At 46.2% G+C, this 23,776-nt stretch overlaps 2 protein-coding genes across 2 annotated transcripts in view; one reads left to right on the top strand and one right to left on the bottom strand.

Moving 5' to 3' along the window:
- LOC122939172 (gastrula zinc finger protein XlCGF26.1-like) overlaps positions 1–23,776 on the top strand; it is a 1,061,774-nt gene that overhangs the window by 792,985 nt on the left and 245,013 nt on the right. The window lies entirely within an intron of this gene.
- Positions 1–23,776, bottom strand: part of LOC122938183 (zinc finger protein 585A-like) — a 60,008-nt gene that overhangs the window by 34,939 nt on the left and 1,293 nt on the right. Inside the window, exons 2-5 of the mRNA XM_044293544.1 lie at positions 23,407–23,530; positions 9,329–9,433; positions 9,122–9,245; positions 8,978–9,042 (exon numbers count right to left, since the gene is read on the bottom strand). Of these exons, the coding sequence (XP_044149479.1) occupies positions 8,978–9,042; positions 9,122–9,245; positions 9,329–9,433; positions 23,407–23,484 (372 nt within the window). The 5' untranslated portion in view covers positions 23,485–23,530. The remainder of the gene's footprint in view (positions 1–8,977; positions 9,043–9,121; positions 9,246–9,328; positions 9,434–23,406; positions 23,531–23,776) is intronic.

Below are 23,776 nucleotides of genomic sequence, written 5' to 3'. Positions count from 1 at the left end.
GCTAGTAATAATGGACAAAATCCAGTATGTCGCAGAAATACACCGTCAACTAAATGACACTACAGTCTATAAAAAATGAGACCACAACCCCACGACATCTGTAGCCACCCTAATCAACAATATCCTTAGACATCATCATTCTAAGGACACCATTGATACCTCAACTGTCAATTTTTTAACCAATTCTTACCCCATCATACCAGTTTTCTATGTGCTACCTAAGATCCATAAAAATCTCCATAATCCTCCCGGCCGAAAAAGTCCTTACCCCTCATGTAAAACGTACCAGATCCTTCCTCCTAGACACCACATCGTTCCTTAAACTAATTAGACAACTGGACCCATTACCATCCGACACACTTCTTGTTACCTGGGATGTCACGAGTTTGTACACCTCTATTAAACACGATAAAGGCATTGATGCAGTAACCACTATGTTGGCCAATACCGATTTACACGAGGACATTATGTCATTATGTCTAGATCTTCTCAAGTTAGTTTTACATCATAACTTCTTCATGTTCCAGGATACATTCTATCTACAGGTACAGGGTACCGCTATGGGGTCAAACGTGGCCCTCCCATACGCCAATTGCTTTATGGTACATTTCGAGACCACCCACATATACCCGTTAGATCTCTTTGTATCCCACTGCAGGCTGTGGAGAAGATATAGACGATATTTTCTGCGTCTGGACCGGAACAGAGGAATCACTCCTCACATTCCACAACCATCTAAACTCCATTTGGCCTGAGCTCCAGTTCACTATCCACCATAGTAACTCATCAATAGCCTACCTGGACAAAATAGTCACTATAAATCCTCAGGTCAAACTCAAAACTGACCTCTACCGTAAACCGACCGTAACAGTTTACTACACTTTACAAGTTTCCATCCACCCATGACCAAAAAATCTCTACCATATTTACAAATGAAAAGACTACAGACCATAGTGGATGATCCCCTCATACTCAAAGAGAAGGCGAACAAGATGAAACAGAGATTTAAGGCCAGGGGTTATCCAGAACATACCCTTAAGACTAACACCAGAAATAGGAGTCCAAGAGACAACAATGAAAGAATCCCATTCGTCCACACCTTTCATCCTAGCTCCAACAAAATCTTACACCTCATCCGCAACCATTGGCCAATTCTCAAAAAGGCTTATCCAAAAATAGAGGAATTTCGCAATCCAGTACTTTTATGTAACCGTTGTCCACGGAATCTACGAGATAACCTGGTGAGGGCAGACCTGGGCTCCAAGACACGCTTACCCAGGCAGGTTTTCTTACAGACCCAGAGGAAAGGTACTTTCCCATGCCTTACGTGTTCCCAGTGCTCCAACATACAAAAAGGCTCCCAATTCACACATCCCCAAACTGGCAAAGCGTTCAACATTAACGGCTTCTTTACCTGTGACACTGATTTTGTCATATACCTTATATAAAATGCCCCTGTGGAATAGCGCATGTAAGAAAAACTACACAAAAAGCGAGGGATAGGATTTGTCAGCACAAATCTACGATACGGAGGAAAAATCTACCGCTACCAGTCCTGGCGCACTTTGATAAGTACAAACATTCTATATCTCAATTGATAATAATTGAACAGGTACCTCCACCTCGTAGAGGGGGTAATAGAATCAGAAACCTCAAATTCAGAGAGGCTTATTGGATTCACACACTGCACACGCTCCATCCGAAAGGAATGAATAAAGAATATGAGATCCAATGTTTATTGTAATGCAGTCATACGTGTGTGTCCAATCATCATATTAACTCATATCTGTCTTTTCTTCTGACAGGCCTCCTGATCCCCACCTCTTGGACCACGTGCCGTCTCTTGTATACTTGATCTATATTTTCTACTTTTATAGTCTACACTCACACAGCATCACATGGATACATACCGTATACCAGTCTTGTTCACATATACATATTTCACATAAAAATCACTTACACCATTCTACTACAGTTTCCAGTCATTGAAAGTACAACACTAAAACGACATCACTTTTTTTTATAATATACATTGTACTATATAAACTAGAAAAGGTACAATTTCTGGGGAAATTGTGTGAAGTGTTCTTGCCTCCACCAGTAGCTTACAACTGGAGTGGGCGTTTCTGTAGAAACCACAAGATGTTGGCTTGAAATCTGATTGGCTGCTGGTGGCTCCACCCACTTTTTTGAATTTTAATCCCATTCCTCCAGTGACCAACTGCGCCAAGTTTGAAGACTGTGCCAATCAAAGTCTAAGAGCAGCGGCAGTTTGAATTGTTCCCATTTAAACAAATGGCTGAAATTTGATTGGCCGTTGTAGACCTCGCCCACTTTATTTTTTACCCCAGTTACCCAATGACCTACGGTGCCAAGTTTGGGTATTCTGGCTTAAATATTGTGAGAATGACAGCAATTTAAAGGTTTCTCATTGAAGTCAATAGGGAAAATCGGATTTGTTGTTGTTGGCACCGCCCACTTTTTCAATTTTTGAAGCCAAAGTAATCTATCACCTGATTTCTGAGATTTGAAGCCCCTGACATCAAAAATGGCAGCATTTTTCAATTTTCTGCATTTTTTAATTTTCCCATTGAAATCAATCAAAGAAATCTGATTGGTTGTTTTTGTCCCCGCCCACTTTTCTGAATTTTAATCCTAATCCTAAATTGTCCAACTGTACCAAGTTTGGGGATCCTGCCATTAACAGTCTAAGAGCAGCGGCAGTTTTAAGTTTTCCCATTAAAACATATAGCTGAAATTTGATTGGCCGATGTAGACTCCGCCCACTTTAAAACGTTTGAATTCTAGTCACCTATTAACCGAATATATTAAGTTTAACAACCCTGCCATTAACAATGTTGAAATGGCAGCAATTTAAAATTTTCTCATTGAAGACAATAGGGAAAATCTGATTGGTTGTTTGTAGCTCCGCCCACTTTTTTATTGTCTCCAAAATGTGACAGAAATTTTCAGGTTGACCCCATGACTAAGTGACCCAAGTTTGGTGAGTTTCACTCCGAAGCTGTATGAGTGACAAACATTTGCATTTTTCCAATAAAACTCTATGGGAGAAAAAAAGAGGTTTTCGGGGGCCCGCCCCAGGGGCCCGGAGGGTGGGATCGGTTAACAAAGCACAAGCAAGATCCTCGGGTATGTGCCGACCAAGAGTGCAAAGTTCGGTATTGATACTCCTAAATCTGTGGGAGGAGTAGCAATTTGAATGTCTCATTGTAGTCAATGGGAAGAATTTGATTGGTTCCGTGTGGCCCCGCCCACATTTTCGGGTCTCCAAAATGTTCTAACAAATTGCGCGTTGACCCCATGACTAAGTGACCCAAGTTTGGTGACTTTAGTTTAAAATCTGTGCGACTGGGAGCGATTTGAAAATTGTCCCTGTCAAAGTCAATGGGAAAAACGTGGATTTTGGGGGCCCTGTCCCAGGGGCCCGGAGGGTGGGATCGGGTAACAAAGCACAAGCAAGGTACTCGGGTGGGTGCCGACCAAGTCTGCAAAGTCTGGAATTTGTACTCCTAAAAATGTGGGAGAAGTAGCAATTTGAAGGTCTCATTACAGTCAATGGGGAGATTTTGATTGGTTCTGTGTGGCCCCGCCCACTTTTTGGGGTCCCCGAAATGTGCCCAAAATTTTCGGGTTGACTCCATGACTAAGTGACCCAAGTTTGGTGACTTTAGCGTCAAAGCCTGGCGAGTGGGAGCGATTTGAAAATGTACCCTGTCAAAGTCTATGGGAAAAAAGGGGGCTTCCAGGGCCCGCCACGGGGGCCCCGGGGGTGGGATCGCTCCACAAAGTAATAGCAATCCGATCGGGAACAATCTGCACGTTTTGGTAAATTTTTGTCTATGTAGTGTAAAAACTGTGGGAGGAGTTAGGGTGGCAAATTTGGCTATAATAAGAATAAGAACTAGAAAAGGTACAATTTCTGGGGAAATTGTGTGATGTGTTCTTGCCTCCACCAGTAGCTTACAACTGGAGTGGGCGGAGTAACTGGGTGGAGTGTAGACTCCGCCCACTTTTATAAATTTTGACCTTTGTCTCACACTGACCCACCCTGCCGAGTTTGGGTGCTGTGAGAATGACAGCTGTTTAAAGGTTTCTTATTGAAGTCAATAGGGAAAATCTGATTGGTTGTTTGTGGCTCCGCCCACTTTTTAGCATCCCCAAAATGAGATATACATTGGCACAGTCCTCCAGTGACCAACTGCGCCAAGTTTCGGAACCCTGCCATTAACAGTCTAAGAGCAGCGGCAGTTTGAATTTTTCCCATTTAAACAAATGGCTGAAATTTGATTGGCCGTTGTAGACCCCGCCCACTTTTTAATTTTTTTTGACCCCAGTCACCCAATGACCTACGGTGCCTAGTTTGGGTATTCTGGCTTAAATACTGTGAGAATGACAGCAATTTAAAAGTTTCTCATTGAAGTCAATAGGGAAAATCTGATTGGTGGTTTGTAGCTCCGCCCACTTTTTAATGTCCCCCAAAATGTGACAGAAATTTTCAGGTTGACCCCATGACTAAGTGACCCAAGTTTGGTGACTTTAGTTTAAAATCTGTGCGACTGGGAGAGATTTGAAAATTGTCCCTGTCAAAGTCAATGGGAAAAACGTGGATTTTGGGGGCCCTGTCCCAGGGGCCCGGAGGGTGGGATCGGGTAACAAAGCAAAAGCAAGGTACTTGGGTGGGTGCCGACCAAGTCTGCAAAGTTTGGAATTTGTACTCCTAAAAATGTGGGAGAAGTAGCAATTTGAAGGTCTCATTAAAGTCAATGGGGAGATTTTGATTGGTTCTGTGTGGCCCCGCCCACTTTTTGGGGTCCCCGAAATGTGCCCAAAGTTTTCGGGTTGACTCCATGACTAAGTGACCCAAGTTTGGTGACTTTAGCGTCAAAGCCTGGCGAGTGGGAGCGATTTGAAAATTTACCCTGTCAAAGTCTATGGGAAAAAAGGGGGCTTCCGGGGCCCGCCACGGGGGCCCCGGGGGTGGGATCGCTCCACAAAGTAATAGCAATCCGATCGGGAACAATCTGCACGTTTTGGTAAATTTTTGTCTATGTAGTGTAAAAACTGTGGGAGGAGTTAGGGTGGCAAATTTGGCTATAATAATAATAATAATATATATGTGAGATAACATTATGTGGTCTTGCTATGCAACAACACATAATAATCTACATATCGGCTAATTTTGCTATATACACTCATCCATAACATTCATCTTTATCACATGTTGATCGGTTTACATCATCTCTTCCCTTCTAATATACTATTCTGTACAATTCCCCATCCTTTTGCTCCTTTCTTTAGGTCCCCAGTGATGTTTCAGATGATTGCATCCAAAAGACCAAACTACTTCCGGTCGTTGGAACGCAGTCACATGACCTGATGCGTTCCATTTGCTGATTAACTTCCGGTTAATGGAACGCACGGCGTCGCACGTGCACCATCCTTCAGGTCCGCCCCCTGACATGGCGCGCTTCCTGGCACCTTTTTAAAGCAGTGGACCACACTGCTATGGGCACACACTCAAACCACTGGTGCTGACAGCACCTGATCTACACTAGTGTGTCTTCTGACTCCTACTTCTATCTCCCAGCGGCAATGGTAGGTCCTCCTGAGTGGGGATTAGGCTCCTTTATGTGCATTGTATTTTATATATTAGATGTATATCATAGTACTATCATCACCATACCTCAAGTTATTAGTCTGTGATTTATTAGGATGGAATGGATATCATACCGGATTTAGAGGATTCTATCTATATATGTATTTTCCTTAATTTTACGTTTCAGGGACCATCACATCGTCATGTAGATCTGATCTAGTGCAATACTGTGTAGCTACGGAATTGTAACTCTGCATTTTCATCTATTGGATGATGTCTCATTGATTATCTGCCTGCCATTTATTTTGTTTTATGTCTTATGTCTTGTTATGTTTGTCGTCGTCCATGGTTTGCTACCTTATATATGTACATATATATGACACTATTGCTTTCTGTCCCATAGTGTCTGATGAAGGCTAACTTAACCGAAAACGCGTTAACTCATGAAGGTCGCTTGTAATCTGCACAAAATACATCTCAATCAAAGAAAATCTCTCACTGCTGTGATTTTTATCGTATTACTGGTTGCTTTTAACCATATATTCTTGAGGACGGCCGGGATAAAAGGGAAAGGAGGAAATGAGCATGCTAGGCCCATATTCTATTCCTGAGCACCTCATCCCGTTTTGCTGGTATCCATAGGGACTTACATTCCAAAGAATCCCTCATTACAGGTTTTCTGTGAAAGTAAAGCCCGTCTTCTCACTCTGGGAAGAATTGTTTGGTTGAGGCCGTAAGAATCAATTTCTGGAGAGAACGGATGTGAACCTGGCTCCAAAGAACTGTGGAGATGCAGAAGGTCATTAGCCCCAAGATGTTCATAGCCTCCCCTTTAATAAGCAGTGTCTCTTTGTCCAGAAGACTGATATTTTCCCCTGTATCATCTCATATTTGAGAATCGGCAGAAATGAGTGTTTGTCAAGAAAAATCTTCCTGGTGTCTGGAGAGAAAATCTGGATTCTGCCATCAAGAGAAAACTGTCCAAACTATGATGATATTTCTTTCTCTGAGGAAGGCCAGGATCTCTACTACCAGGTTTTTTAAAAGTCATTGGGCAGAGGGCTCTGAGTGCCACCTCTGGAACCCGTGCCATAGGTTTGCCACCACTGATCTAGGCTGTTCTGACTTTTAGGAAATATTGGGCGCAGTGGTTATGTTAGTGCAGGTAGCGTTAACAAGCTCCGGACAGCCCAGACAGACTACCAGTAGAGAGGATCGTGTGATCTACTGACAAGAATGAGCAGTTCCCATAGTTTTGTTGTCCACCATCTAGACACAGGTGGCCCCTTAATTACACCCCCGTCTCTGCCCCGACCTTTTCCAGACAGACATTCAGCAGAAGGAAATCTGACATCATGGCGCCCATTATTGGTCCTGCCTTTGACAGTCAACTACTGTAATCTTCGTTTGCAGGGATGTCCTGATTGGGAAACCTGGACTACTACAGACTGGAACCGTATCGTCTTTAGTGACAATTCTAGGCCCTCTTTGGGTTCCAGTATGGAGGTCTCCTGGTGAGTGCTTCAATCCTTTGCTATGGAGCGACATACTGCCCTAACTGCTGGTGTGATGATCGTGGGAGCCATCGCATACGACAGTCGTGACCCCTAGTAGTGGTACGAGGGGCACTAACAGCTCAGCGATATGTGTAGGACATCCTGTCGCCACATGTGTTCTTCTCAGCACTTTTCAGCTGGATATGCTCGCCTGCGCACAGCGAGGCTTCTCCAGGAATGTGTCCTCCTATTTTATTACCTATAAAGCATTTATGGGAACAGCTAAAATGCGAGCTTCAGCAACCTATGAGTGTGCAGGATCTACAGGGTCATCTGTAACATCTGTGGGCAAATGTACCCTAGGATACCATACCAAACATGTATGTCTCCTTGCCCAACCGTATCTCATCCATCTTGTACCCGGGCTAGAGGCCGTATCTCATCTTGTACCCGGGCTAGAGGCCGTATCTCATCTTGTACCCGGGCTAGAGGCCGTATCTCATCTTGTACCCGGGCTAGAGGCAGCCTAACAGGGTCCTAAAACCTCCTTGGAATTGGACAATTTTCGCTAATAAATGTCTCTGTAATATTGGGATCCCTTACATTTATCATAATTACAGTCACACTGGGAAAGTTTCATCCCAACACCTCCTTCTTGGTGCAGGATTTTTGGTCAATGAATGTATATACAGATGGGCTCTTACCACTCATGTTCTCATAAAGCTCCTCCCTTTTTCCACCAGGAGAGACTCTTGGACGAATACGAGTCTTGAACCTGGGGACTCAAGCCTTCAGATGCTCTACGCTGCCTGTCAAGATCTTCTGATGACAAAGCCAGAGCTCAAATAGAGAAGCAACATCCCCGACATCAAACCTGATGGGAAGGATCCCTTCAGCAGGACATGACCATCCCATACAGCTGATTTGAGAAGGTCTAGAAAGGGTCTGGGATGGGCTAGGGGACCCCTTACCATGGAAGGTACTTGCCAGTCTAGACATGGGCTGGAAGGAGAGGAAACCCCCATACAACCCTAGCAAAGATCCTACAATTTGTTAGAACAGGAAAATTCCACTCAGGAATCCTCTCTGCACCTGTCCTCTGTAGAGACAGAAAGAGCACTGGAGGCTGGAGCGGCCTATTGACTTCTCAGTGTTCTATTCTCTACAGAAGACCATAAGGACAACCTACATATGGTGCTGTCATGGAGAACGTCCTGGAAAAAATTATCTGGAGTAGTGCATACAACACTTGAAGTACAGAAATGCAAAAACAGCTGCTCTCCAGTATAATATTCATACTTTTTAGCTTCTTTACTCCCTCCTCTGCAGCTCTGGTCTCTTCATTCTCTGTGGGTGGGCAGCAGCTCATCCCATGTGACCATCAAGCACCTGCATCTCCCAGGAGTGCGCTGCAGCCAGCTCTTCCTAAGCCCCCCCCCCCCCCCTTTAATTATCATGAGAACCACAAATGACCCGACAACAGTCGTCGTCTGAGCCTAATGGCTGCAGGTCTCCCAGAGGCTGGACCTAGATATTAGATGGCGGCTCACAGCCAATAATCATGTACACATGCATCCTCAGCACGGCCGGACATGCTGCAGGTGGTTTCCGTGGAGGAGATCAGCTTCTACCAGACGCGTCCGGACTCGTTCCTCTCGGAGACATAAACCTATTTGTTCCTTATTTCCACCAGTGGTCTCCATAGCCAGAGACTTGTAGGAAGAAGCAGAGAACATGGAGTGTCTGTGGTCGGCTGTAATCCCGCCATCTCCAGCTCATTACACCAGTATAAACCAGTATGAATCTAGAATAGTACTGGATAAAACAAGACGTCCTCCTACAGAGCAGGAGACATCTCCGTTACCTGACCATCCTGTGGAAGGAAAGGACGCGGACATCTCTCTGGTGTTGTCCTCTGACTGGATCTCTCTGCAGGAGACACAGAGACTGGACTCAGACTTTACAGACAGAGAATTCCAGGACATTTGTATTTAGTCCTGTCTGTTACCTGGAGATGCGAGGGGCTGGTCCTCCTCCATCTTGACCTCCTTGTGTAGACCCTTGTGTCCTTCTAAATACTCCCACTCCTCCATGGAGAAATAGACAGCGACATCCTGACACCTTAGAGGAACCTGACAACACAATGACACCGTCATCACCCAGACCCCTCCAGTGCTGTGACTGTATAATGTCCCAGCGTTCCCGGCGGTGTCACCTCTCCAGTCAGCAGCTCCATCATCTTGTGGACGACTTCTAGGATCTTCTCATTGTTCGTCTCATGTATCAGATTACTAGACGTCTTCTTCACCGTGGAGTAATCCTGTTCATTGAAGACATAATAATAAAAGTCACCATGTACATTCCAGAGTCCATCACTTCTACAGCCATGTCCACCTGTAATTACCATAGATAATGGTGTAATGTGACATCATCAGAACCTCTCACCTCTCCAGTCACATCCCCTGTAATTACCATAGATAATGGTGTAATGTGACATCATCAGAACCTCTCACCTCTCCAGTCACATCCCCTGTAATTACCATAGATAACGGTGTAATGTGACATCATCAGAACCTCTCACCTCTCCAGTCACATCCCCTGTAATTACCATAGATAATAGTGTAATGTGACATCATCAGAACCTCTCACCTCTCCAGTCACATCCCCTGTAATTACCATAGATAATGGTGTAATGTGACATCATCAGAACCTCTCACCTCTCCAGTCACATCTCCTGTAATTACCATAGATAATGGTGTAATGTGACATCATCAGAACCTCTCACCTCTCCGGTCACATCCCCTGTAATTACCATAGATAATTGTGTAATGTGACATCATCAGAACCTCTCACCTCTCCAGTCACATCCCCTGTAATTACCATAGATAATGGTGTAATGTGACATCATCAGAACCTCTCACCTCTCCAGTCACATCACCTGTAATTACCATAGATAATTGTGTAATGTGACATCATCAGAACCTCTCACCTCTCCAGTCACATCACCTGTAATTACCATAGATAATTGTGTAATGTGACATCATCAGAACCTCTCACCTCTCCAGTCACATCCCCTGTAATTACCATAGATAATGGTGTAATGTGACATCATCAGAACCTCTCACCTCTCCAGTCACATCACCTGTAATTACCATAGATAATTGTGTAATGTGACATCATCAGAACCTCTCACCTCTCCAGTCACATCCCCTGTAATTACCATAGATAATGGTGTAATGTGACATCATCAGAACCTCTCACCTCTCCAGTCACATCCCCTGTAATTACCATAGATAACGGTGTAATGTGACATCATCAGAACCTCTCACCTCTCCAGTCACATCCCCTGTAATTACCATAGATAACGGTGTAATGTGACATCATCAGAACCTCTCACCTCTCCAGTCACATCCCCGGTAATTACCATAGATAATGGTGTAATGTGACATCATCAGAACCTCTCACCTCTCCAGTCACATCCCCTGTAATTACCATAGATAATGGTGTAATGTGACATCATCAGAACCTCTCACCTCTCCAGTCACATCTCCTGTAATTACCATAGATAATGATGTAATGTGACATCATCAGAACCAGAGGTCGCAATAACGACTGTACAAGCGTCACAGACGCCTGTTCAGGCCATTTTACTCCCTGGAAAAAGTCTAAGGTGTACCAATACGCCTTAGGCTACTTTCACACTAGCGTTCTGCTTTCCGCTCGTGAGCTCCGTTTGAAGGAGCTCACGAGCGGACCCGAACGCCTCCGTCCAGCCCTGATGCAGTCTGAATGGATGCGGATCCGCTCAGACTGCATCAGTCTGGCGGCGTTCAGGCTCCGCTCTGCTCGCCTCCGCACGGCCAGGCGGACAGCTGTCCGCCTGGCTGTGCGGAGGCGTGCGGATCCGTCCAGACTTACAATGTAAGTCAATGGGAACGGATCCGCTTGAAGATGACACCATATGGCTCAATCTTCAAGCGGATCCGTCCCCCATTGACTTTACATTGAAAGTCTGAACGGATCCGCTCAGGCTACTTTCGCACTTAGAAATTTTTCTAAGTTATTAATGCAGACGGATCCGTACTGAACGGAGCCTCCGTCTGCATTAATATGATCGGATCCGTTCAGAACGGATCCGATCAAACGCAAGTGTGAAAGTAGCCTTAGACTTTTCACTAGTGATGTCGAGTTCATGAACGAGTCGATGCCTCTGACTGAGCTGATCCGTGTGAACAGCTCAGTCAGATAGCAGAGCAGAGAGACGCTGGCAGCAGGGAGAAGCGTAATCTGATCCTAGAGTGGAAGCCAGCCCCTCCCCTTCCCGCCCACCCCGGCCTGCAACCAATCAGAGCTCAGTCAGATAGCAGAGCAGAGAGACACTGGCAGCAGGGAGGAGTGTAATCTGATCCTAGAGTGGAAGCCAGCCCCGCCCACCCTGGCCTGCAACCAATCAGAGCTCAGTCAGATAGCAGAGCAGAGAGACACTGGCACCAGGGAGGAGTGTAATCTGATCCTAGAGTGGAAGCCAGCCCTGCCCCTCCCCGCCCTGCAACCAATCAGAGCTCAGGCATGCAGCTCTGAGTCACACACTGTACAGGGAGTCTAAGAATGGAATGAGTCACAGGTTAATAGAATCTAAAGATCCGACTTAGTTAGAGACTCATCCAATTCTTTGAGTTAACCGATCCAGGACCGCCTAACGCACGGATGCGTCCTGGAGGCGGTCGATTCATTCCTCCTGGACGCATCCGTGCGTCATCTCACGAGACGCAAAATTTCCTGTGAACGTGCGCACACAGACGCGCGCGCTCACAGGAACAGAAGGTAAGAGAGTGTATCTACAGCCTGCCAGCGGCGATCGTTCGCTGGCAGGCTGTAGATGCGATTTTTTTAACCCCTAACAGGTATATTAGACGCTGTTTTGATCACAGCGTCTAATATACCTGCTACCTGGTCCTCTGGTGTCCCTTTTGCTTGGATCGACCACCAGAGGACACAGGCAGCTCTGTAATAAGTAGCACCAAACACCACACTACACCCCCCCCCTGTCACTTATTAACCTCTTATTAACCCCTGATCAACCCATATAGACTCCCTGATCACCCCCCTGTCATTGATCACCCCCCTGTAAGGCTCCATTCAGACGTCCGTATAATTTTTACAGATCCACGGATACATGGATCGGATCCGCAAAACACATACGGACGTCTGAATGGAGCCTTACTCCATCACTCCCCTGTCACTGATCACCCCCCTGTCACTGATCACCCCCCTGTCACTGATCACCCCCCTGTCACTGATCACCCCCCTGTCACTGATCACCCCCCTGTAAGGCTCCATTCAGACGTCCGTATGTGTTTTGCGGATCCGATCCATGTATCCGTAAAAATCATACGGATCAAACAAAAATCAAACTTGTGCCAAAAAAAATAAAAATTTCTATGAACTCGCCATGCCCCTCATTGAATACCTTGGGGAGTCTTCTTTCCAAAATGGGGTCACATGTGGGGTATTTATACTGCCCTGGCATTTTAGGGGCCCTAAAGCGTGAGAAGAAGTCTGGGATCCAAATGTCTAAAAATGCCCTCCTAAAAGGAATTTGGGCCGCTTTGCGCATCTAGGCTGCAAAAAAAAGTGTCACACATGTGGTATCACCGTACTCAGGAGAAGTTGGGGAATGTGTTTTGGGGTGTCATTTTACATATACCCATGCTGGGTGAGATAAATATATTTGTCAAATGCCAACTTTGTATAAAAAAAATGGGATAAGTTGTCTTTTGCAGAGATATTTCTCACCGAGCATGGGTATATGTAAAATGACACTCCAAAATACATTCCCCAACTTCTCCTGAGTACGGCAATACCACATGTGTGACACTTTTTTGCAGCCTAAGTGGGCAAAGGGGCCCACATTCCGAAGAGCACCTTTCGGATTTCACCTGCCATTTTTTACACATTTTGATTTCAAACTACTTCTCACGCATTAGGGCCCCTAAAATGCCAGGGCAGTATAACTGCCCCACAGGTGACCCCATTTTGGAAAGAAGACACCCCAAGGTATTCCGTGAGGGGCATGGCGAGTTCCTAGAATTTTTTATTTTTTGTCACAAGTTAGCGGAAAATGATTATTATTTTTTTCTTACAAAGTCTCATATTCCACTAACTTGTGACAAAAAACTAAAAAAAAATCTAGGAACTCGCCATGCCCCTCACGGAATACCTTGGGGTGTCTGCTTTCCAAAATGGGGTCACTTGTGGGGTTGTTATACTGCCCTGGCATTTTAGGGGCCCTAATGTGTGCGAAGTAGTTTAAAATCAAAATCTGTAAAAAATGGCCTGTGAAATCCTAAAGGTGCTCTTTGGAATGTGGGCCCCTTTGCCCACCTAGGGGGCAAAAAAGTGTCACACATCTGGTATCGCCATACTCAGTAGAAGTTGGGCAATGTGTTTTGGGGTGTCATTTTACATACACCCATGCTGGGTGAGAGAAATATCTTGGTGAAATGCCAACTTTGTATAAAAAAAAAAAAAAGGGAAAAGTTTTCTTTTGCCAAGATATTTCTCTCACCCAGCATGGGTATATGTAATATGACACCCCAAAACACATTGCCCAACTTCTCCTGAGTACGGCAATACCAGATGTGTGACACTTTTTTGCAGCCTAGGTGGGCAAAGGGGCACACATTCCAAAGAGCACCTTTAGGATTTCACAGGGCCTTTTTTACACATTTTGATTTCAAACTACTTCTCACACATTTGGGCCCCTAAAATGCCAGGGCAGTATAACTACGCCACAAGTGACCCCATTTTGGAAAGAAGACACCCCAAGGTATTCAATGAGGGGCATGGCGAGTTCATGGAAGTTTTTATTTTTTGTCACAAGTTAGTGGAATATGAGACTTTGTAAGGAAAAAAAATCAAATAAAAAAAAATCACAATTTTCCGCTAACTTGTGACAAAAAATAAAAAGTTCTATGAACTCACTATGCCCATCAGCGAATACCTTAGGGTGTCTACTTTCCGAAATGCGGTCATTTGTGGGTTTCTTCTACTGTCTGGGCATTGTAGAACCTCAGGAAACATGACAGGTGCTCAGAAAATCAGAGCTGCTTCAAAATGCGGAAATTCACATTTTTGTACCATAGTTTGTAAACGCTATAACTTTTACCCAAACATTTTTTTTTTATCAAAGACATGTAGAACAATAAATTTAGCGAAAAATTTATATATGGATGTTTGGTTTTTTTTGCAAAATTTTACAACTGAAAGTGAAAAATGAATTTTTTTTTTGCAAAAAAAAAAAATCGTTAAATTTCGATTAATAACAAAAAAAGTAAAAATGTCAGCAGCAATGAAATACCACCAAATGGAAGCTCTATTAGGGCTCTTTCACACTTGCGTTGTCCGGATCCGGCGTGTACTCCATTTGCCGGAATTACACGCCGGACCAAGAAAAACGCAAGTGTACTGAAAGCATTTGAAGACGGATCCGTCTTCAAAATGCGTTCAGTGTTACTATGGCAGCCAGGACGCTATTAAAGTCCTGGTTGCCATAGTAAGAGCGGGGAGCGGTATACTTACAGTCCGTGCGGCTCTCGGGGCGCTCCAGAATGACGTCAGAGCGCCCCATGCGCATGGATGACGTGCCATGCGATCACGTCATCCATGCGCTTGGGGCGCCCTGATGTCACTCTGAAGTGCCCCGGGAGCCGCACGGACGGTAAGTATGCTGCTCCCCCGCTCCCCGCTACACTTTACCATGGCTGCCTTTAGCTTCCCGGCAGCCATGGTAACCATTCAGAAAAAGCTAAACGTCGGATCCGGCAATGCGCCAAAACGACGTTTAGCTTAAGGCCGGATCCGGATCAATGCCTTTCAATGGGCATTAATTCCGGATCCGGCCTTGCGGCAAGTCTTCAGGATTTTTGGCTGGAGCAAAAAGCGCAGCATGCTGCAGTATTTTCTCCGGCCAAAAAACGTTGCGGTCCGGAACTGAAGACATCCTGATGCATCCTGAACGGATTTCACTCCATTCAGAATTCATTAGGATAAAACTGATCAGGATTCTTCCGGCATAGAGCCCCGACGACGGAACTCTATGCCGGAAGACAAGAACGCAGGTGTGAAAGAGGCCTTAGTGAGAAGAAAAGGAGGTAAAACTCATTTGGGTGGTAAGTTGTATGACCGAGCGATGAACGGTGAAAGTAGTGTAGTGCAGAAGTGTAAAGAGTGGCCTGGTCATTAAGGGGGTTTCAGCTAGCGGGGCTGAGGGGGTTAAAAGAGCCGTCAGTCACTAGAACAGTTTACACTGAGGCTGATGACCAGGCTTCAGCAGTGATAGGGTTAAGGGACAGGCGCAGTCAGCAGAGGGATAAGAGAAGGGACAGGACACAGTTTAGATTACAGGTTGAATACTAGATCACAGGAACCTGAATGGAAGGAGAGGAGTCAATGTAGAATCCGCATGAAATCCCATAGAAATGCTTATAATGACCGGAGATGATGAGGGACATTTGGGAGAAATCAGAGGAGATGAGGTCTTCTCTCTATTGTCTGGACTGATGACTGGAAGATCTCGTCAGGGCAGTTCCTCCATGTTTGAGGTGACAGCAGTGTAAAGCATGGTGCACCCTGACACTGGCCATAGTGGTGATACCAGTAATGTAAACCATCATGGCCACAGTGGTCATGTGACACTTATACTGGTATCATAACATGGACATGATAGGGTTAAGGGACAGGCGCAGTCAGCAGAGGGATAAGAGAAGTGACAGGACACAGTTTAGATTACAGATTGAATTAACCCTTTAGGGTCAAATTGGCTTCTCAAGGAGATCTATGGGTTAAAGGCATCCCTTCTGTCCCATTCAGTAGCTCTATAACTATTGAGAGAGATGGATTTTTTTTTTATACATTTACACATTTAACCCATTTTAATCATATTATTTACCCCAGTGTTAATGTCACCCCCCCCCCCCCCCCACAGTGGGGTAATTACACACAGGGTTTTATAGAATGAACTTCCCGACTCCAGACCAAGAGCCGAGTCAGCGCAGATTCATGTGAAAGATCCGAAACTTCCCATCTCTACAGCGCAGCGACGCGGCTGCTGCCTGAAACAGCCAATGACAGAGCTCCTTACAGTCAGGAGCTTAGTGATTGGTCAGTTTGAGCGGCTGCCGGAGCTTATGGCCCACCGCTCTGAAGTAGGGAAGGAGGGCACGCGATCGTCACTGGCGGGGGAAGTGGCCTCGCTGCAGCGCCTTGTTTTACCTTGTTCAGCCTCACATGCTGTATGAGGCTATCCGGCTGTGAACACATATGGCGCTGCTCGCCCGCGGTGTGCGCCCTGTCAGGGACCAGCCCCGCTAGTAGTAACTGTTCGCACAGGTTACCCATAAGTGACGGCCGGCGGCATGGCGAGTGTTGTGTCACCGACAACGTTTCAGTTTCCCGCCCTTATCTGTAGTGTACAGCTCCTAATGTGCAGGCAGCGTGCGTCATGAGGACGGGAGTACAGTACAGCCGTTACCCATAGCAACCGGAGACGGCCCGTTCTGTCAGCTGCTACCCGTAGCAACCGGAGACTGCCCGTTCTGTCAGCTGTTACCCGTAGCAACCGGAGACGGCCCGTTCTGTCAGCTGTTACCCGTAGCAACCGGAGACGGCCCGTTCTGTCAGCTGTTACCCGTAGCAACCGGAGACGGCCCGTTCTGTCAGCTGCTACCCGTAGCAACCGGTGACGGCCCGTTCTGTCAGCTGCTACCCGTAGCAACCGGAGACGGCCCGTTCTGTCAGCTGCTACCCGTAGCAACCGGAGACGGCCTGTTCTGTCAGCTGCTACCCATAGCAACCGGAGACGGCCTGTTCTGTCAGCTGCTACCCATAGCAACCGGAGACGGCCTGTTCTGTCAGCTGCTACCCATAGCAACCGGAGACGGCCTGTTCTGTCAGCTGCTACCCATAGCAACCGGAGACGGCCTGTTCTGTCAGCTGCTACCCATAGCAACCGGAGACGGCCTGTTCTGTCAGCTGCTACCCATAGCAACCGGAGACGGCCAGTTCTGTCAGCTGCTACCCATAGCAACCGGAGACGGCCCGTTCTGTCAGCTGCTACCCATAGCAACCGGAGACGGCCCGTTCTGTCAGCTGCTACCCATAGCAACCGGAGACGGCCCGTTCTGTCAGCTGCTACCCATAGCAACCGGAGACGGCCCGTTCTGTCAGCTGCTACCCATAGCAACCGGAGACGGCCCGTTCTGTCAGCTGCTACCCATAGCAACCGGAGACGGCCCGTTCTGTCAGCTGCTACCCATAGCAACCGGAGACGGCCCGTTCTGTCAGCTGCTACCCATAGCAACCGGAGACGGCCCGTTCTGTCAGCTGTTACCCATAGCAACCGGAGACGGCCCGTTCTGTCAGCTGCTACCCATAGCAACCGGAGACGGCCTGTTCTGTCAGCTGCTACCCATAGCAACCGGAGACGGCCTGTTCTGTCAGCTGTTACCCATAGCAACCGGAGACGGCCTGTTCTGTCAGCTGTTACCCATAGCAACCGGAGACGGCCTGTTCTGTCAGCTGTTACCCATAGCAATCGGAGACGGCCCGTTCTGTAATTAGAGGAAGCGGCCACAGTCTGTTCATAAGTCATAACCCCATCAGCCACATTACCCCCAGAACAGGACAAACCCTTTAAACCCCATAAAATCACTAACAGTGACCTCGGCTAAATTTGCTATTTATGCATGGAAGACCGTTCTAGATACTAGTAATGGTTTCCCTGCATAAATAGCAACCCCTTAATGTTATGTAGGCCTTAGTATTAACTATTTGAATAAGGCTCCATTCACACGTCCGCAATGTGTTTTGCGGAAACACAGAGCCACGGATCCGCAGAACACGGAAAGCGGCAATGTGCGTTCCGCATTTTGCGGACTGCACATTGCCGGCACTAATAGAATATGCCTGTTCTTGTCCACAATTGCGGACAAGAATAGTACATGTTCTATTTTTTTGCGGAAACGGAAGCGCGGATGCGGAAGTGCGGATCCGCAAATGTGGATGCGGACAGCACATTCCGGCCCCATTGATAATGAATGGGTCTGCACCCGTTCCGCAAAATTGCGGAACGGATGCGGATCCATTTTGCGGACGTGTGAATGGACCCTTACTGTAACTTTGGTACTCCTGATCGGCTGAAAATACTCCTCAAAAATGGCAAGAGGACTATTTTTACTCTTCCAGAAAAAATGTAGCGCGACCTCTGATCAGAACCTCTCACCTCTCCGGTCACATCCCCTGTAATTACCATAGATAACGGTGTAATGTGACATCATCAGAACCTCTCACCTCTCCGGTCACATCCCCTGTAATTACCATAGATAACGGTGTAATGTGACATCATCAGAACCTCTCACCTCTCCAGTCACATCCCCGGTAATTACCATAGATAATGGTGTAATGTGACATCATCAGAACCTCTCACCTCTCCAGTCACATCCCCTGTAATTACCATAGATAATGGTGTAATGTGACATCATCAGAACCTCTCACCTCTCCAGTCACATCCCCTGTAATTACCATAGATAATGGTGTAATGTGACATCATCAGAACCTCTCACCTCTCCAGTCACATCCCCTGTAATTACCATAGATAACGGTGTAATGTGACATCATCAGAACCTCTCACCTCTCCAGTCACATCCCCTGTAATTACCATAGATAACGGTGTAATGTGACATCATCAGAACCTCTCACCTCTCCAGTCACATCCTCTGTAATTACCATAGATAATGGTGTAATGTGACATCATCAGAACCTCTCACCTCTCCAGTCACATCCCCTGTAATTACCATAGATAATGGAGTAATGTGACATCATCAGAACCTCTCACCTCTCCGGTCACATCCCCTGTAATTACCATAGATAACGGTGTAATGTGACATCATCAGAACCTCTCACCTCTCCAGTCACATCCCCTGTAATTACCATAGATAATGGAGTAATGTGACATCATCAGAACCTCTCACCTCTCCGGTCACATCCCCTGTAATTACCATAGATAATGATGTAATGTGACATCATCAGAACCTCTCACCTCTCCAGTCACATCCCCTGTAATTACCATAGATAATGGTGTAATGTGACATCATCAGAACCTCTCACCTCTCCGGTCACATCCCCTGTAATTACCATAGATAATGGTGTAATGTGACATCATCAGAACCTCTCACCTCTCCAGTCACATCCCCTGTAATTACCATAGATAATGATGTAATGTGACATCATCAGAACCTCTCACCTCTCCAGTCACATCCCCTGTAATTACCATAGATAATGGTGTAATGTGACATCATCAGAACCTCTCACCTCTCCAGTCACATCACCTGTAATTACCATAGATAATGGTGTAATGTGACATCACCAGAACCTCTCACCTCTCCAGTCACATCCCCTGTAATTACCATAGATAATGGTGTAATGTGACATCATCAGAACCTCTCACCTCTCCAGTCACATCCCTGTAATTACCATAGATAATGGTGTAATGTGACATCATCAGAACCTCTCACCTCTCCAGTCACATCCCCTGTAATTACCATAGATAACGGTGTAATGTGACCAGTGGCGGATTATAATAGGGACGTTCGGGTCGGCAGCCCCGGGCCCAGCGCTGACCCGAACGCCCACATACTGCGGCGGGGCACGGGAGCGCATAGCTCCCTGTCCCGTCGCCGGTCACCGCCATAGGCTTCAGGCCTTGTAGGCCTGAGGCCTATGCGGTAGTGAAATCCCGACGCAGGCGTGTGTGATGACGTCATCGCGCGCCTGTGCCGGGACGCAGCACTGTGACGCGCCTGACTCATCCCGCCTTCCTCTGCGAGCAAGCGCCTGGCCCTGGACATAGGTGAGTATTTATCTTTTCATTTTTTGTTCATTTTTTTTTTTTTTTTTTTCATGTGCCTACTCTGGGGGGGGCAAATTATTATGAGAGGGACTACACTATGTGGGGGCAAATTGCTGTATGGGGCAAATTATTATGAGAGGGACTACACTATGTGGGGGCAAATTGCTGTATGGGGGCAAATTATTATGAGAGGGACTACACTATGTGGGGGCAAATTGCTGTATGGGGCAAATTATTATGAGAGAGACTACACTATGTGGGGGCAAATTGCTGTATGGGGCAAATTATTATGAGAGAGACTACACTATGTGGGGGCAAATTGCTGTATGGGGCAAATTATTATGAGAGGGACTACACTATGTGGGGGCAAATTATTATGAGAGGGACTACACTATTTGGGGGCAAATTACTAGATGGGGCAGTGTGGGGGCAAATTATTATGAGAGGGACTACACTATGTGGGGGCAAATTATTATGTGAGGGACTACACTATGTGGGGGCAAATTGCTATGTGGGGGCAGTGTGGGGGCAAATTATTATGAGGGACTACACTATTTGGGGGCAAATTGCTATGTGGGGGCAAATTATTATGAGAGGGACTACTATGTGGGGGCAAATTACTAGATGGGGCAGTGTGGGGGCAATTTGCTATGTGGGGGCAAATTATTATGAGAGGGACTACTATGTGGGGGCAAATTTCTATATGGGGCAGTGTGGGGGAAACTATTGTGTGGGGGTAATTTCTATGTGAGGACAGTGGGGAAATTGCTATGCGGAGGCAAACTACTATGTGGGGGCAGTGTGGGAGAAACTATTGTGTGGGGGAAATTGCCATGTGGGGGCAGTGTGGGGGCAAATTATTATGGGAGGGACTACTATGTGGGGGCAAATTTCTATATGGGGCAGTGTGGGGGAAACTATTGTGTGGGGGTAATTTCTATGTGAGGACAGTGGGGAAATTGCTATGCGGAGGCAAACTACTATGTGGGGGCAAATTACTAGATGGGGCAGTGTGGGGGCAATTTGCTATGTGGGGGCAAATTATTATGAGAGGGACTACTATGTGGGGGCAAATTTCTATATGGGGCAGTGTGGGGGAAACTATTGTGTGGGGGTAATTTCTATGTGAGGACAGTGGGGAAATTGCTATGCGGAGGCAAACTACTATGTGGGGGCAGTGTGGGAGAAACTATTGTGTGGGGGAAATTGCCATGTGGGGACAGTGTGGGGTAATTTCTGTGTGGGGAAATTACTATGTGGGGGCAGTGTGGGGAAAACTATTGTGTGGGGGAACAGTGTGGGGAAATTACTATGTGGGGGCAAACTACTATATGGGTGCAGTTTGTGTGAAATTACTGTGTGGGGGCAAATTACTATGGGGGGGCAGTGTGGGGCAAATTACTGTGTGGGGGCAAGCTACTATATGGGGGCAGTTTGGGGGAAATTACTGTGTGGGGGCAAATTACTATGGGGGGATTACCATGTGGGGGCAGTGTGGTGGAAATTACTATATGGGGGTGTTGCTATTGGGGAGGCACTGTAGGGGCAATTCTATTATTTCTGGGGACACTATACAGGCATTATTGCCTGGAGCACAATAGAGGGTGGTATTATTACTGGGGGTCTCTAGGGGACATTATAGCTGCTGTAGACACTATAGGAACATTTGGGGTAATTTATCAGACTGGTGTAAAGTAGAACTGGCTTAGTTGCCCATAGCAGCCAATCAGATTCCACCTTTCATATTTGACAGCTCTTTTGGAAATCCAGTTCTACTTTACACCAGTTTGATAAATTACCCCAATTATATCTATCAGGGTCACTATTTTTTCAGCAGTATAGTTCCTGGGGCATTGGGGGGCACAACGGGCACAGTATTGGGGGTGGCAGCAGGATGACATTGTGGGGACACCAGGATGAGGAAGTTGATGGAAAAATTTAGAAATCTAACGTGTCTGTGTTACAAACTGTAGAGACGAGATGCGGCTGAAAGAATTTGCCATAGTGGTCTGGGTCAAATGGAGGAGAAGAGGAAAGAGAAGGTCTACATGACAGGAGATGTCACTGGATGTAACAGGTATGTGGTGCTGTATTCTCCTCCATGTCTTTTTTATTACAATTATATGTATTTTAAATTTGGCGACCAAATTTTTCAGTTTAGGACCCAATTTGGGGTATTCTTTTTTAGTCTGAAGAGGTCATATGGCCTAAGAAGAGACTGTGGCGCTCATAAAGCACCGCAGCCTCTTCATACAAAAAAAAACTAAACTAAAATGGAGGGGGGGGGGGCCCTAAGTTGGGTAGACAGCCCCGGGCCTATCATGCACTTAATCCGCCCCTGAATGTGACATCATCAGAACCTCTCACCTCTCCAGTCACATCCCCGGTAATTACCATAGATAACGATGTAATGTGACATCATCAGAACCTCTCACCTCTCCAGTCACATCCCCTGTAATTACCATAGATAACGGTGTAATGTGACATCATCAGAACCTCTCACCTCTCCAGTCACATCCCCTGTAATTACCATAGATAAGGGTGTAATGTGACATCATCAGAACCTCTCACCTCTCCAGTCACATCCCCTGTAATTACCATAGATAATGGTGTAATGTGACATCATCAGAACCTCTCACCTCTCCAGTCACATCCCCTGTAATTACCATAGATAATGATGTAATGTGACATCATCAGAACCTCTCACCTCTCCAGTCACATCCCCTGTAATTACCATAGATAATGGTGTAATGTGACATCATCAGAACCTCTCACCTCTCCAGTCACATCCCCTGTAATTACCATAGATAACGGTGTAATGTGACATCATCAGAACCTCTCACCTCTCCAGTCACATCCCCTGTAATTACCATAGATAATGGTGTAATGTGACATCATCAGAACCTCTCACCTCTCCGGTCACATCCCCTGTAATCACCATAGATAATGGTGTAATGTGACATCATCAGAACCTCTCACCTCTCCAGTCACATCCCCTGTAATTACCATAGATAACGGTGTAATGTGACATCATCAGAACCTCTCACCTCTCCAGTCACATCCCTGTAATTACCATAGATAATGGTGTAATGTGACATCATCAGAACCTCTCACCTCTCCAGTCACATCCCCTGTAATTACCATAGATAACGGTGTAATGTGACATCATCAGAACCTCTCACCTCTCCAGTCACATCCCCTGTAATTACCATAGATAATGGTGTAATGTGACATCATCAGAACCTCTCACCTCTCCAGTCACATCCCCTGTAATTACCATAGATAACGGTGTAATGTGACATCATCAGAACCTCTCACCTCTCCAGTCACATCTCCTGTAATTACCATAGATAATGGTGTAATGTGACATCATCAGAACCTCTCACCTCTCCAGTAAGCAGGAGGAGGATCTCCAGGGTAAGATCTAATATCCTCTCCGCCATCTTGTCCCCGTCTCCATCCATTATCTGGTACTGATGATGTCATCGGACAATCCTATATCACAGGAACCTGAATGGAAGAAGAGGAGTCAATGTAGAATCCGCATGAAATCCCACAGAAATGCTTATAATGACCGGAGATGATGAGGGACATTTGGGAGAAATCAGAGGAGATGAGGTCTTCTCTCTATTGTCTGGACTGATGACTGGAAGATCTCGTCAGGGCAGTTCCTCCATGTTTGAGGTCACAGCAGTGTAAAGTATGGTGCCCCCTGACACTGGCCGCAGTGGTGATACCAGTAATGTAAACCATCAT

Source organism: Bufo gargarizans, chromosome 5 (genome assembly GCF_014858855.1).
Source record: "Bufo gargarizans isolate SCDJY-AF-19 chromosome 5, ASM1485885v1, whole genome shotgun sequence".
NCBI lineage: Eukaryota > Metazoa > Chordata > Amphibia > Anura > Bufonidae > Bufo > Bufo gargarizans.
This window is presented reverse-complemented; position numbering and strand designations above follow the sequence as displayed.